This window comes from Rhinolophus hipposideros (genome assembly GCF_964194185.1).
Source record: "Rhinolophus hipposideros genome assembly, chromosome: 12".
Taxonomy (NCBI): Eukaryota; Metazoa; Chordata; class Mammalia; order Chiroptera; family Rhinolophidae; genus Rhinolophus; species Rhinolophus hipposideros.
Genome location: NC_138058.1, coordinates 44,965,451 through 44,980,322, shown reverse-complemented (window position 1 = coordinate 44,980,322; position 14,872 = coordinate 44,965,451). Strand labels below are relative to the sequence as shown.

The 14,872-nt window shown below is 55.0% G+C and overlaps 1 protein-coding gene across 4 annotated transcripts in view; it reads left to right on the top strand.

Annotated features, from left to right (window-relative positions):
• Positions 1-14,872, top strand: part of TTC7A (tetratricopeptide repeat domain 7A) — a 113,315-nt gene that overhangs the window by 65,395 nt on the left and 33,048 nt on the right. For all 4 annotated transcript variants that reach the window (XM_081069363.1, XM_081069361.1, XM_081069362.1 and 1 more), the window contains 4 exons: positions 762-879; positions 2,042-2,099; positions 3,366-3,438; positions 6,512-6,672. In XM_081069363.1, the coding sequence (XP_080925489.1) occupies positions 762-879; positions 2,042-2,099; positions 3,366-3,438; positions 6,512-6,672 (410 nt within the window). The remainder of the gene's footprint in view (positions 1-761; positions 880-2,041; positions 2,100-3,365; positions 3,439-6,511; positions 6,673-14,872) is intronic.

The following is a 14,872-nucleotide window of genomic DNA, read 5'->3' as shown; positions in this document are numbered from 1 at the left end:
CAGTGCCGCTGAGACCCCCAGCTGTCCCCTGCTTCCCTGGGACCTGACTGCCATGGGTGCCCCAGAGTGCTTGAGAGGCCTGCCGTGTAGACGCCCCCCTTGCTGTGTGTCACGTGTCGTGTAGGATGATGTTGGCACATGTGACCTGTGCCTGTTGATCCCTTTCCAACTGGAACAGTCCCTCCCGCTCCCAGGACAAAAACAGCCACAGGCCTTTTTCCCCTGAAATGTTCGAACTCCCTATGTCAGGACGTGAGCTCACAGGCAGGGCAGGAATGGCAGCCTGCTTGCTTTGCAGGGTGGGCAGTCTCCCCCAGGCCCAGGCCCAGAGCCCTGCCTGCCCCTCGGCCCTGTCCCTGGCTCCCCTCTGCTGAGCAGGGCAGACAGGCACAGGTACCTGCAGATGCCAGATGAGAAAAGGAGCTGTCAGACTGGCGTGGTCCTGGGTCCATGCTCTCAGCAGAGCAAGTGTTGGAAGGTGCGGGTCCCCAAGGCAAGGGAAGCTTTGCGACACGCAGTGCCCTGTGACCCTGAGCCCAAGACCCCTGGGTGGGTGGAGAGGTCCAGGGAGTCACTGGTAGAGATAACAGCTTTGATCCTCTCCCTCGGGCTGTGTGGCCTCAGACAAGCCGCCTGGCCTCTGGATATGCTGCCCAAACAGGAGGAGATGCAGTTCTGAGTGACCCACGCTGGTGATTGAGCAGCCTGCGTGCCAAGGCCAGCACAGCTCTCCCACTGACCTTCGTGTCCCCTCTTTGCAGCTGGAGGAGGCGGAGCACTTTGCCACAATGGTGATCAACCTTGGCGAGGAAGCTGGGGAATTTCTCTCCAAGGGCTACCTGGCGCTGGGTCTCACCTACAGCCTGCAGGCCACTGACGGTGAGTGCCAGGGCCTCAGAGCCTCTGTTGGGGAGGATCGGTCCTCCTAATGGATTCCCAGGCATCGTGTTCCATCAGTGCCCACCTTCTAACACATCTCCATTGACTCCTCTGGGATACATGTGCACATGCACTCACCCCACCCACCCCCCAGTCCCATTTCCCCTCTTGCCCAGACTTCACCACTCTCAGGCATGCCTTCTTCATAAACTAATACTTCCCCCAGTTCAAGGCGCAGCCCAGTCCTGGCCGAGTGCGTGCTGACCTCTGCCTCGGGGACTCCTGTGGTGCTGGCAGCTCTAATGAGCCACCAGCCCTGACCCACATTCTGGTTCATTCTGATTCACCTTTACCCTCAGCACCACTGTGATTTTTCTGGGGTCTTTTAAATCCCCTTCCACACATGACATAAAGCTGGGTAGACAGTAGGTGTTTAGTAAACACTTGTGCTTGGCAGATGGGTTCCGCTCCTGCCACCCAGAGCCTGGCATTCTCTTCCCAACCCTGCCACCTCAGCTATGTGTCCCCCATGGATCACACAGTCACCTACTACTTCTATATCCTTGCAGCTTAAGGGAAATGGAGTGCCCCCCCGCAGACCCAACGCAGGACAGGAATTGGCCCCCCAAAGTATGATAGAGGTTACGGGGGTGGGGAGCTGGGGTGAGGGAATTAGGTTCAGTGGGTACTACTTTCTGTTTGGGATAATGAAAAAGTTCTGCAAATGGAGATTGGTGATAGTTGAACAACATTGTGAATGTACTTAATGCCACTGAATTGTACACTTAAAATTTGTTAAAATGGTTAAAAACGTAGCAGCAGCAGTCTCCTGGGTAAGGAAGCCCAAGGAGGGACCTTGCTCTTGAGCGTCAGGCCTTTGAGAGGGTCAGGTTGGCCCAGGTGGCAAAGGCCACGGAGTGGAAAGACCTGGTGTACCAAGAACCATGCCAGGAGCCTGGGGCCGGGTGGACCCCCACCCCTGGTAACCAAGGCGATGGGCGGCATCAGTCTGGAATGGCTTGAATGCAGGCATTTGCTAGACAGGGCCCAATGGGGCCTCTCCCTGTAGAGCCTGTGTGCCCTGGGGTGGGACAGGGCTGGAACGGTACCTTTAGCACCCCCTTAGCACCCCTCATGGCTGTCTCCATCCTGTCTCCTGCAGCAACTCTGAAATGCAAGCAGGATGAATTGCACCGGAAAGCACTGCAGACACTGGAGAGGTGAGGAGGGCTTGAATCTTGCAGCGACATGAGGTGGCCCATGCATATACTTTATCTCAGTGGACTCTCTGGTGTAGACAGAGCAAAGGTTTATGATCCCATTTCATTGACCAGGAAACCGAGGCTCTGAGCGCTCACACAGGAAGCAGGGACAGGCCTTTGGGCTTGGGTGGGCGGGTGGAGCCTTTCAACACTGGTGGACTGTTCCCCACCAACACAGGCTGAGCCCCCAGCTCTCCTGAGCTCAGGGCTGTAAAATAGGAAGACTAACCCATTATTGTTGTGATAATTACCTGAGATAAAGCAAGAACCGCACCTTGCACAGTGCCTTAACCTGTAGCAGGAGTTCACAACTGGTGTTTTCCTCCTCCATTCGGGGGCTGTGAGGCTCCCCTCACCTCCAGTCCTCACAGAGACTTCCTGGCAGCCCAAGGTCAATCCAGAGAGATGGGGTGGGAGGGGGGGAAACAGAGGAAATCATCCCCCAGCTGCGGAGTCCCATCCTCAGAGCCATGCTTGCTGAGCCCCGCTCCCCACCCCGGCCCTCGAGCCCCCTGAGCGTCCTTCCCCCTCCTTCCTCTGGCCCATCACAGGGCTGCTCCCTCAGAGCCTTGTGTGTCTGGTGCCCCAACCCTCCAGCCCCTAGCACTCATGTGGAGCCGCCAAGCGGGGGCCGAGCCTGGACTCCTTCTGCCAGGTTCCTCAGAACATGTGGTACATCCAACTCCCTTCTGGGGCAGGTTGTTCCCGAACCCAGGGAGGTCCAAGAGTCCCATCCTGGCCAACCTCTCTGAGCACCCAGGGTGGGGGCGCATTCCTTCCTTCCCCTTCCACAACTTCATTCTGGGCTTCTTGCCCAGAGAGGCCGTTCCCAGCCCCCCTCCCACCCTCAGAGAGGTGTTCCTTTGTGCCCTACAGTGAAGAAGGCAGGCTCCAGGCTCTGTACAAGGCCAGAGCGGGGCCACAGCCAGCCCCACAGCTGTCCAGAGAGGAGCTTCCCCCACACCCCAATCCTACCCCTCCCAGACGGCCCCCCACCTCAGCCAGAGCCAGCCCTCTAGCAGCCTACTGCCCTTGCCTTCGGCTGCCTTTGGCTTTCTGCCTGAGCTGTCATCTCCCAGCTAGGCACCTTCCCAAGAGGGGCCAAGAAGAATCCCTGCCATTTTGCCCTGCAGTACGCAGTACACGTGGCATGCTGGAGGTCCATGTCACACAATGGTTGCTCAACCATTGGTGACTGACTTGGTGTTGCTTTTCCCCATACAGAGCCCAGCAACTGGCGCCTGGCGACCCCCAGGTCATCCTCTATGTCTCCCTGCAGCTGGCCCTCGTCCGACAGGTGGGTCCTCACAGTTTCTAACCCTCAGGCCTCTGGAGGCTGCTGATCTCCTGATGCCACTTTTACTGGCTGTGTGACCCTTTGCAAGTGACTTGACCTCTCTGAGCCTCTATTTCCTTATCTATGTGAGCACCTTCATACAGGGACCTAGTAAGGATTAAGTCAGATAATGTGGTAAAGCCCCTGGCCCATGGTGGGCACATGGTGGGCACATGGTGGGCAGATTATTCTCTGGTCTCCCTTCCACTAGAATATATCGGATTCCCGAGAAGTTGACAAGTGATGCCAATAAGCATTGTGTCCTCACCTTTCGCCAAGCTTTCCCCAAGGATCTGGGGGAGCACAGTGGTTGGCACATGGAGCTGTTTGTTTCACCCCAAAGCTTTTCCTTGACCCTGTGGACACCACTGCCAGGCTTTGCCTCTGGGGCCTGATGGGGGCCTCCCATCCACTGACCAGCTTTGCTCCACTGGGACCACCACCACCACTCACGGCTCTCTAGGCCGACCCATCTTCCTTCCCCAAGTTGAGCAGCTGAGCTATTGGTGCCAAGAGGACACTGGTCTGTCCCAGGAGTGAGGCCAGACAGTCGCCCACCCAGTGGGTCCCCTTTCAGGAAAGAGCCAAGGCCCCCGTCCCCAGGCCCTTCGGAGTCTCTGCTTCACATTGTGTGCTGGTCCTCAGCCTAGGGTTCTGTATTTACACCTAGCCTCTGAAGCAGGACCTCTTGGTGGCCTTGGCCTCCTGGATTGCCTGGGGACTGCAAACCAGCATTGACTCCTGCAGCACAGCCCTCCTCACCTGCACTGGTGGGGACATGGCTGAGTTCCACATTGTTGGAGAGAAGCCAACAGCCCCCATCTGCTTGTGGTTAGGTGATGAGCAGTCCTGGCTAACGTGGGTGCTGCTGTACCCCCACACACACTGGCCAGGGTGCCTTTGGTCCCATTTTACACCTGCAGACCTGAGCTTAGTCTTTGGGCACTGGCCCGGCCAGCACTGAGCCCAGGCGTCTGATCCAGAGCCCACCCTGCTCCAGTTAAGAAACCCCAAGTGGTTCTGAGTATCCTGTTCCCCTGTCCTGCATAGAGACGGGGCACGGGGACCCTTGTCCACCAGTCAGGTGTTTGGTCCTACTGCTCTGTGTCAACTCCTGGCCTCTGGTCTCATCTCCAGTTTGTTCCCTGAGCTGTTTCTCCAGACTGTCAGGTTGCTGTCTACTTTACCTAACGCTCAACTCTGCCTCGGCCTGGCTTTTCTCCTCACTACACCCTGACTCTCATTGCTGCGACCCTTCCCTCCCACCCGAAGCCCAAACCCTCGTCCCGGTGCCCGTGTGCCCCCTGACCTGACTTATCCCTCATGAGTCGCTCTGGCTCTCTCTCCGGGCCCTTTTGTCTCAGCCCTGCTGTCATTCGCGCTACTTCTCTTCCGTCTTGTACTCACCCCTCCCACAGCTCGCTCCGTCCCGCCTCCACCTCCAGACTGCAGCTGACTGTCCCTTCCCTCACCCCACTGTGCCCGTGGCTCCCGACATCCAGTTCCTAAATGAGGCACTTGCTGCCTCTACGCTGCTCTCTGCAGGAACATCAGTCTGCTTTGCCGCTCCCAGGAACATGGATAGAAAGACACCTGAGACCACTTGACTTTTGGCCCTCTGTAAAAGAACCAGTGCTTTTCTTGCCAGTCACGTTCATGATAAACCTTTGGTGATGCATTTTTTAATATCTTTAGTTATTCAGCTACCTCTGATGAATGGCATATGTTGTCCCGAAGAGATGGCTGAGCCAGGCCAGTGGAGCCTGGCATCCAGTTTCCTTGAGGAACCCAGATCTTAGTAGCATGAGGGGTCAAGGGTCCTGAGTGAACTCGAAGCTGGACCTGGCCTGCCTGGATCGCAGGCCCACTGGCCCATCCTGCCCAGAGCATGTATGGCTACCCGAGCAATGACAGCTGTGGGTTTGGATACCCGACCCAGGATAATAGGGTCCATTCTGCAGAATCACCAGGGCAGGAGTAGCCTCGGGGAGGCACGGGCAAGCCAAGTTGGCAGCCACACGGACCTTAGCTTCCTCCTTCCCTTTCCTTGACCTTTCCACAAAGGTAGGTCCCCATGGGAGGATTCTGGGCCTGGCACTGCCCGCAGCCTGTGCAGAGGCTGGGTGGAGACCAGGTAGAGGCCACGCACACGGGGACCCAAGGCCCCAGCTGGCCTGCACCAGAGGCCCTCAGGGAGCAAGCGAGGGCTGGTGTCTGAGGTTTGAAAAGGAGCAAGACTTTCTAAAAAGACTCACGAGGCTCCTGGGAGGATGTGGACAGAGTCACAGGAGCTGACGCAACTGCCAGGCCTGAGAGCGTGAGAGAACAAACACATCCTTCAGGGCTAGAAGGAAGAATCTTACCTGATCGTGATGGGCCTGGCGTTGGGGGCTTGAAGAGGGAAACACATTTTCAAATGTGCACAGTACTCTGCACCACAGGTGTCCTACATGGTCTCATGCTCTCAGCCACTGTCATGGGTATGACTACTGCCCTCATTTTGCAGCATAAGAACTGTAGCTCAGGCAGGTGGAGTCTCTTGCCCTAAGGCTCCAGCTAGGACATGGCAGAGCTGGGATCCATGCCCCCATTTGACCCCAGAGCCCAAGCTCTTGCCACTGTGAGCCTCTGAGGAGGAGGGGCATTTGTCTGTTGGCCCCTCCTCACTGCAGGGACAGGTTCAAAGAAGAGGGCCTGGCCACCTGTAGGCCTGTGGCTAGTGGTCTGGTGGCCTCTTCTCATAGCCCCCACTTCTCTGGTGTAGGAAATGCTTCCCAGCATCTACCTAGATCCTTCGTGCTGCAGCGTACATCTGCTCCTCTCTACTCCCAAGTGAGGGCAGCAGTGGCTCCCTGGGCCTGACTTGAAGGAGCAGATCCCTCTTGCATTGTGACTTAGGGGTGTTTTCTCCTCAGAGCCCCAGCCCTGCTCCCCAGTGCCCAGGGTCTCACCTGAGTCGCTGCCTAGCACCAGAGTCCTGGCAGGAGGTGTGGGCTTTGGGGAAGGTCACTAAGTTGGCGGTTTTCTCTGGCAGATCTCCAGCGCCATGGAGCAACTGCAGGAGGCCCTGAAAGTGTGCAAGGATGATGCCAACGCCCTCCACCTGCTGGCACTCCTCTTCTCTGCCCAGAAGCACTACCAGCATGCACTGGACGTCATCAACATGGCCATCACGGAGTACCCAGAGAACTTCAAGTGAGTTCCCTGTGGGCACCGCTGGGCTGGGGGGCTGGCCCGCCACAGACACAAGTGTCCAGGCACAACCAGCCAGCCACCGTGCACTGATTAAGCACCCAGTGCATGCATACTCCCTGGCTGGAGAGTCAAGGCAGGGCGAGGACCTGTCGGTTTCAGAGAATGGCTCTGGTGCTCTGTGCCAGGAGGTTCCAGGCGGGGCGTGGGGAGCTCTGTACAGCACCTGCGGGCTCCACTGGGGCTTCGTGAACCACAGAGGGGCAGTGCTCGGACACACAAGCTCAGCTTGCTTCCACCTGCCCTGGGCTCTGCATGAGTGTCCTGGGTACACTAACTTGTGTGACTTCATCATAACCCTGGCACAGCCAGTCAAGTATGGGACTCTTAACACTGGCTGGGCGGGTGGAGGCCACGGGAGCCATCCTCCTGCCTCCAGCAGGCCAGCAGCATTAGGGAGATGGAGTTGTCTCTCTCCAGGGTAGTGCTGGCCTCTCCCTCCATTCTCGGCTCCTACACACTCCCGTTTACCACATCAGCCAGTTGGTCTTCTCTGTGGAGCAGGATTCACGCTGCACTTGGCCCCGGTGGTGGTAGGTGGGGCAGAGCTAGACTTTCCTGCTTCCCCCTCCCTGTACACAGAGGACCTGCTGTCACCAACCAGGTCTCTGGGGGCAGGAGCCATGCTGGGCCAGCTGAGGCAGGAGGGTACGTTGTTCTGCAGGAGGGAATGAGAAGGAGGTCAGCTTGATTTCTGCCCTCCTTCCCTCGGCAGGTGACACTGGGTATAATGGACCTTGTTTCTCTGAATCCTGTGATGCCAGCATGGGGGCGGAGGGGCTCTGAGCACCCCACTCCCACCATGTCCTGCCTTAGGGTTTGATGGAGGGCCATTTAGAGCCAGCTAGAGGCTATCGTCCTGCAGACAGCAGAACGAAGCATGATACTGGCTACACTGAGAGGTGATTCACACCGGCAGTAAAAACAGGTTCACAAAGAATTAGGGGAAATTGATGAGTGTCTCAGCCGTGAGAGGAGATGTTGCAGTTGTCTCATCCCAGGGGAGTTCTCTTCATGTAAGGGACAGGACTGCACCTCTCGGCAAGGCTCAGGCCTTCCCTTCGGCCTCCTTCCGAGGATGCCAAGAGTGCCTTGGCTTGTGGATTTTGCTGGGAATGGCGTCTTCTCACCAAGGCTCAGGAAAGGTGCTTTGCGAGCAGCAGTGTCCTGACCATAAGCTCCCCGGTATGCCCTACTGAGAGGGAGTCAGTTGAAGGAGGCCACCGGTGGGTGTTCATTCTGCAGGTCAGCCTGCTTACCTGAGACCAGATCACCCCTCTGCCAGCAGCGGCCTGGGTCGCGATCCCGCCCGTCCAACCGACATCCTGGCCCAGGTGTGTCCCAGCTGCCCACAGCCAGGTGTGAGCAGAGACAATGTGTGGCCGACTCAACATAAGCCCATTATTTGTGTTAAGAAGACGCCCTTGACTCTGGACTTCGATCCTACACTTAAGAGATTATTAAAATTGAAATCAGTTCACTTTAAAAGGCAGGTAGCTTAGGGACTACTAAGGGAATACTTAGGGAAACAGATATAAAGGTACATGTGGACAAGGCATTAGTTACCTTGTCTCATAAATCCCAAGTACAAGACAGCAAGACTTACTGTATAGAAGTTTATTTTTCACTTTTAATGAAAATGCACAGAGGACAAAGGTCCTCCTTTTTTAATACCAGTTACCTTGCCTTTTTCCAGGCTCACCTGTGTGGCAGGGTCTGACCCCTGGTCTGCTGCTGGCCGTGTGTGAGTGTGTGTGTGTGTGCGTGTGCACAGACAGCTGTGTGTGTCATCTATTGTCAGGCTTCAGTGGAAAAAGAAACTGCCAGGAAGAAAGGCTTAGAATTCTAGGGTGTGGAGGAAGTTCCTCAGTGAGCCCCTGGATATGAATGTGTGTCACAGAAGGAACAAGAGGCCAGGCCAGGCCTCAGACATTGTTTTATCCACATGTCCTTTTTCCACGTGAAATCTTCCATGTGAATTGAGACTATGAACCGTTCGGGGCAGAGCTTTCCTGATGGAAATAAGGGAAGGGAATTCACATGCTGCGTACTCGGCCGCCGGTCCCAGCATCTGACATCTTACAGCCTAGTGTCCCTTCCTAGCTTCTGGAATGCCTGCTGTCTGCTGGCAGAATCACCTCCTCTGGCCTGATGTGAGGAGGCTAACACCACTTTGAGGAAATCTGCGTGAAGCGCATGCTGTGCAAGGCACAGCGGGAGTGGGGTTTGTCCGGGATGTGGGGGGCTCTCCAGCTCTTGCTCAGCACCTCCAACCCACCCACCTCCTGTGGCTCCTGGGCTGGGTGTGGAAGTCTTCTCTCTAGTCTTCCCTCCTTTTATTGGCAGTGTGTGCCTCTCCCCCAGGGCACTCTTCACCCCTCCCCTTTCCTCCCATCTCATTCAGGTGCCCACTCCTTCCCCAGGAAGTGCTTCACTCACTGAAAGTCTTCATGGGGGGCAGAGGAGGTGGTCCTTGCCATGAGGTTGGTGACACCCCCTGGGAGGCGGTGGGTGGACTTCTGGGCCTCCAAAACACCTAGACCGGAACTCTTAAGATTTGCGCCGTATGCATGCCTCTGGGGTGATGGCTTTCAGCAGACCCTCAGAAGGATCCTAAACCCAAAAAAGATGAGAAGCCCCGGTGTAGACTTCTCATCTACACAAGTGCTGTTGGTCCGTTTGTCGGATAACTGTGCCCCTCTTTGTCAGCTGTGTCCCCACTGCTGCAGGCAGGAGCCTTCTAAATAGGCAGCCTCTGCCGTGGGAGCAGCGCTCCCCCATCCAGACATGCACAACAGAGCCACTGAGGGGCCTCGGGCTGGGGCCGTGGGGCCAGCGGCAGGGAGACCTCTCTGATGTCCGAACCCAAGGAAGGAAAACGTTTATGTGTCATCCCCAGGGGCCTCCTCAGGGTTCCTCAATTCCTCTGTCGCTACAGAGCGGCCTGCTGTGAAGTATTTGGGGGATGAGTCCCATCCCCGGTGGTGCCTCACTTTGCAAAGTCTGCCCTTTGGGTTCAGGGGCTCAGAGAAGCGGTGCAGGTTATCTTGCCACCATGAGCCCCTCACTGCCATGAGTTCCTCATGGTCTTGGTCTGAGCTAGCCCTAAAAGGCTGCACAACTAACTGGGGAAAATAAAGGGGGCTTCTGGCCTAAGAACTGTGAGAGAATACATTTCTGTTGTCTTAGGCAAAAAAAAAAAAAAAAAAAAAATTCCACCTTAAAGTGTGCGTGTGCGTGTGTGTGTGTGTGTGTGTGTGTGTGGTTGGAAGTGGGGGTAGAAGATCTGGAATGACCATAGCGTACGACCATGGCTCTTTGCAAATAAATCGATAGTGTTCTCCACAGGTGAAACCTCAGAGTACAAAAACCCATGGGTTGTTAGCAGGATATGTCATTGAGTCCATTACTGGTCAGGGATCACTGAAACCTACATTGTTCTTCAATGGAAACTGCATCCTGCTTCTCCAGCTGCTCCTCGCATTGGGAACAAGCTGTGTGGCTCCAGCCGTTGCCATGGCAGTTAATTAAATGACCGGTTCAGTAAATACCACTGCCACAAAACAAAAAACGCAAACCCCGTATACCCTGACCTTAGCATCCCCACAAGGTCTCCACATTTGGGGGGAGGGGGGCACTTCAAGGCCCATAGTCTGGATCTGTCTCCACTGAGAACCTCCCCAGCACCTGCAGCCTTTTAGAGACTCTGCCTTTCTGCAGAGCCTGCCTTAGTGAAGGAAGAGATGGGGAGGCCAGTGTCAGGAGCGGAGGAGACCTGGCACAGCGGAGGGTGCTGGTGGGTGCAGTGGACCCCTTTCCACATAAGTTTATCCGCAGTAGAGTGTTGCCTGTCCCTTACCTGTGTCCCCTCCAGCAGCATTCTCCTTTCCATGCCTCCGTTTTCTCATCGGCCAAAAGACTGACCCTTGTCCTGCCTCTCTCTGCTTCCAAGGTCTATTGTGAGGCTCAGGCAGGAGACCGTCTCACAGTCGGTTTACAGCCGTGTTGAGGGGCAGCAGTGTGAAGGGCTCTGGAAGGCAGACCACAGACAGCGTGAACTGCAACACGGGACCCGAGGGGCAGCGTGCATGGGCCAGGAGGTGGAGGAGGGTGCCCCGTGTGTGAGGGAAGGCTGGGACACAGAAGCAGGGACCCTCCGTGAAAGATTTTTAAGCTTTTTAGCTGCACAAGAGGCCACTATTCTTAAAAGGCAGTCTTAAGACTCCTGGAGAAAAACCCAGATTTCATGGAGTTGAACTTTTGAAAATCTTCCTGACTTTAGAGATTAGAAAGCCAAGCACAGAGGATCTTGATTTCCATGCTGGGGGAGTGACCTTTAGTTAATGGAGCTTGGGTCTAAAAAGGCAGGAACGTGATGAGGCAGAGACTGATGGCCGCGGGGACAGTGGGAACCTGGCACGGTGGGAACCAGACACCCTGAGCAGCTTCCTGAAATCCTGAGGGCTTCCAACTAAGCCCTGGACACATGTGCTGGCCCGGGCTGGTCCTGGCCAGCCTGCGGAGGGCCTCATGGGGGCAGCAGTCTCCCTATTTGGATCTCGTTGTAAGCCAGGCCCTGCTGTGGAATGTGAGAGGGCCCATGCGAGCTTAGAGATACCTTTACCAGTCTTTTCTCCTGGTCCGGGGTATGGGAGGCAGCTGGGAGGCTCAGCCTGGGAAGGGCAGGAATATGGGGTCAAAGGGAACCGGCCACTGATAAGAGTGGTTCCTGAAGCCCAGGGCTCCTTGGGGGCACTGGTTTTAGGTAACAGATTCCTTGTGCTTTAGTCAGGCCACTTGTAGTGAAGGTCACCATGGTAACCAAACAACATTCCTGGGCTAATGATGGGAGCTTTCCAATAACCAGTCTGTCAGTCACGGCCCCCACCCCAGGCTTGGCAGTCTGCCAGACCAGTTTTGAAAGCCCAGGCCATGGGGCTGGCAGCAGAGGAGCCAACTGGTTTGTCCTATCCCTCGCCACAATGCCAAGCTGCCTCCTCCCACCCCTGCTGGTTGGGGTAGGCCCTGGTGGTGGGAGTTTCTGCCTGGCCCAGCCCAGGTCCAGGGGGACTTGGAAGGTCCTGGGGGGGGGAGGGATGGGCACTCCCCAGCACCGGAACAATGTGGCTCTCTCAACAAACTGGAGCTCGCTGCCATGTAAACAAATGAAACCATCAAAGCCATCTCCCCAGGGAAACCTAGGCTGTTTTGGAAAATGTTTGAGCTGATAACTAGGTGTTGGCTGGGGCCAGACCTCACCGTTATCAGGTTAAGGCTAACGTTGGCCCCAAGGGCACCTCTCTGACCTACCCTGCCTGCCTCACCTTTTTCTCAAGTGGCAGGTGACATTTCTCGTAGCGCCTTCTGCAGAGGAGAAGATCGGTCCCGGGGCTCCTGTTAACATTTCTGACTTAAACCCAGTGTGTTTGTTGGGTGGATCTTATTAGGGACTTGTAGTTAATCAAAAGGACGCTTAAAATACCAACCCTCCCGTGAGGGGGCTGGAATCAAAGGTACGATCATAAACCTAGTGTATCACTTTGCTGCGTTCATTAAACATGTTTGGCTGCCACAGCCCCCCTGAGGACAAGAGCTGGGGATTCTACTTGCAGGCCCTGAGGTTGAAGGAAACGTTAAGCCAGGCGTAATCACCGGCGCTGTGCTCTCTTCTCCAGAGGTCAGTTCCTCATTGCTAAGCTGGTTTGACATTCAGCACTTCCCTCCTGCGGGATGTTCCGGGCAGCCTCCTGTGATCCTGCTCTGTGTGACACCCAGGTCACAGTCCAGTCCTCTGTCTCTCATAGTGGTCCACTGTGCTCAGACCGGAAATGCAGATGACCCACTAGGTGGTTTTGTTTGAGGAAGAAAGGAAAGAGGTATTTGCAGATTTTTCCAAAAGGAATTCTTCATTGTTTTAAAGTGGTTTTATCCCTTCACTTCCTAATCCTCAACTCCTTGATGTTTTTGCTTACAATCTGTGCTGGAGGCAGGCACTGGGGCCCAGGGCACACCAATCTAGCAGGAGTGGCCCCGGCCCCAGAGAGGCGTTCATGCCCCTAGAGCAGGGCTGGCTCCCCTTGGCACTGGGTGGTCTTCCGGTCTCAAAGGTTTGCTCACTGGGCAGAGATCATAAACCAGGAGCAAGGTGTTTGTTTCTTGGTGTTTTATCCCGGGGCTGGGAACCTACATTTGTTCTACCTGAGGACCTCCTTTCTGAAAGTTCTTCTGCCCCTGAATGGTTATGGAATGGCTCTGTGTGGTTTGTGTTTATATCTTTCAAGGTCATGAATTAGTGTTTGGAGAGTCACCTGGAGGTAACGAGGTGGCCTGCTGCTGAGGGAAGTGGGCCTGGAGGCCACCGGGTCAGCTGTCAGTCAGCAGGCCTTGCCGTGCAGCCAGCCACGGCGGGTGAAGTGGGTGTGGGCTGCACTCCAGATGGGGCGGGGCCTTTGAAGTAAGGAGAGGCTAAAACTTCAGTAAGCAAAGCTTACAGACTGTTGATTTTTAAAGCTTCAGAGGCAGGTCACATTGAATGAATTTATTAAGAGGTGGAAGATCAGGGTAAGCCTTAAAACATTAGGGGATATGGGTCAGTGTAATCCTCCAGACCTAAGGGGAAAAAAATCATTGGTTTTTAGGGCTAAGAAGAGCTATACCATAAGGGTCCCTTTCACATTCCTCAGTGGGAAGGTAACAAAGCCAGGCCTGATTATGGCCCTCGTCCTCTGAGGGAGATGCTCCTGGTAGAGCTTTAAAAGAATACCCTCAGAGTGCACATGTATGCTTTTAATCAGTTAACTGCCCTATTGGAGTCTGGGAAACCTTTATCTTCCAGTGAATCCCTGGAATTTCTGGCCAGGGGCTGGACCACTGTGACAGCCAGGTGATTACAGCCCGAGTGGGGGCTGTTCCCCCCCTTCTCCCTGCCTCATCCTGTCCTGGGCGGAAGGGCTCTGTGCCTGGTCAGGCCGGTCCCTCCCTCCCACTTCTAGGCCTTCGTCCCTGCCAGTCCAGCCCTGTAGAGTGCCCTCCTCACCTCGCTTTGCTTCTGAATCCTGCCTATCCTCAGAGACTCCCCTTGGCTCCGCTTGGCCTTGAAGCTCCTGCATTTCCTCAAAGGTGAACCACTCAGTTGAGTACTTGGTTCTCTTGTTCTGTTTTGTTTCCTAATTGCCTCAGATGTATTGTTTGAGCTTCCCCTGAGTTTGCACCAAAGAGACTAGCCTGTCCTCTGCATCCCCCTCCCGCTGTAGAGAGCCCATGGCTGGGCACCCAGCACCCAGGTAGACCATGGGAAGGAAGGAAGAAAGGAAACACATGGGGACGCTGGCATCTTCCAGCTCTCAGAGTGCTCATACCTCTTACCCTGTTGTGTTGTCATTTTGATTTGATTTGTTTATGTTTTAGTTTTTATAACCCTCCTACTTTAAAGGTGAACAAACTAATGGGAAAGCTAGATGCTATCTCAAGGTCAGGTAGCTGATGAGTGGCAGAGCAGGGACTAGAACCCACGCCAGCTGATGGGATGAACAACCCTGGCGTGCTTGAACCCGTGAGCAGAACACCTAGTGCTTGATCTGTGCCAGGTGCTGCTCTAAGCACTTCAGCTGCATTTACTCATTGACTCCCCTCAGCAACCTTAGGAGGGAGGTACAGGAACTAGCATTACTTGACAGATGAGGACCTGGAGGCCTGGAGGGCGTAAGTAAGCAATTGGACATAATAGGGGCTAGATAAATAATGACAGGGCAAATGTGGATGGACCCTTTATGAAGTGCCGGCCCCCTGCTAGGCCTTTATTTCCACATAAGAACCCCCGAGGCATAGATAGATAGATAGATAGATAGATAGATAGATAGATAGATAGATAGATAGATAGACAGACAGACAGATAGATACTGTCATTCCCATTTTATAGATATAAAACTGAGTCTCTAAAATGTTATGCGACTTGCCTCAGGTCACATGCCTAGAAGAAGGAAAGCTGGGATTTGAACTTGGGTCATCAGACATGAACCCTGCTTTTCACCACTGAGTCAGACCGAGGCGGCCGGGATGGGGCCCACTTGCTGTAAAACTCCGTGCTGTGTGCAGGCTCTGGCCTCCTGGCCACGGAGTTAGACTTTCCAGAGGTGTGGCCACC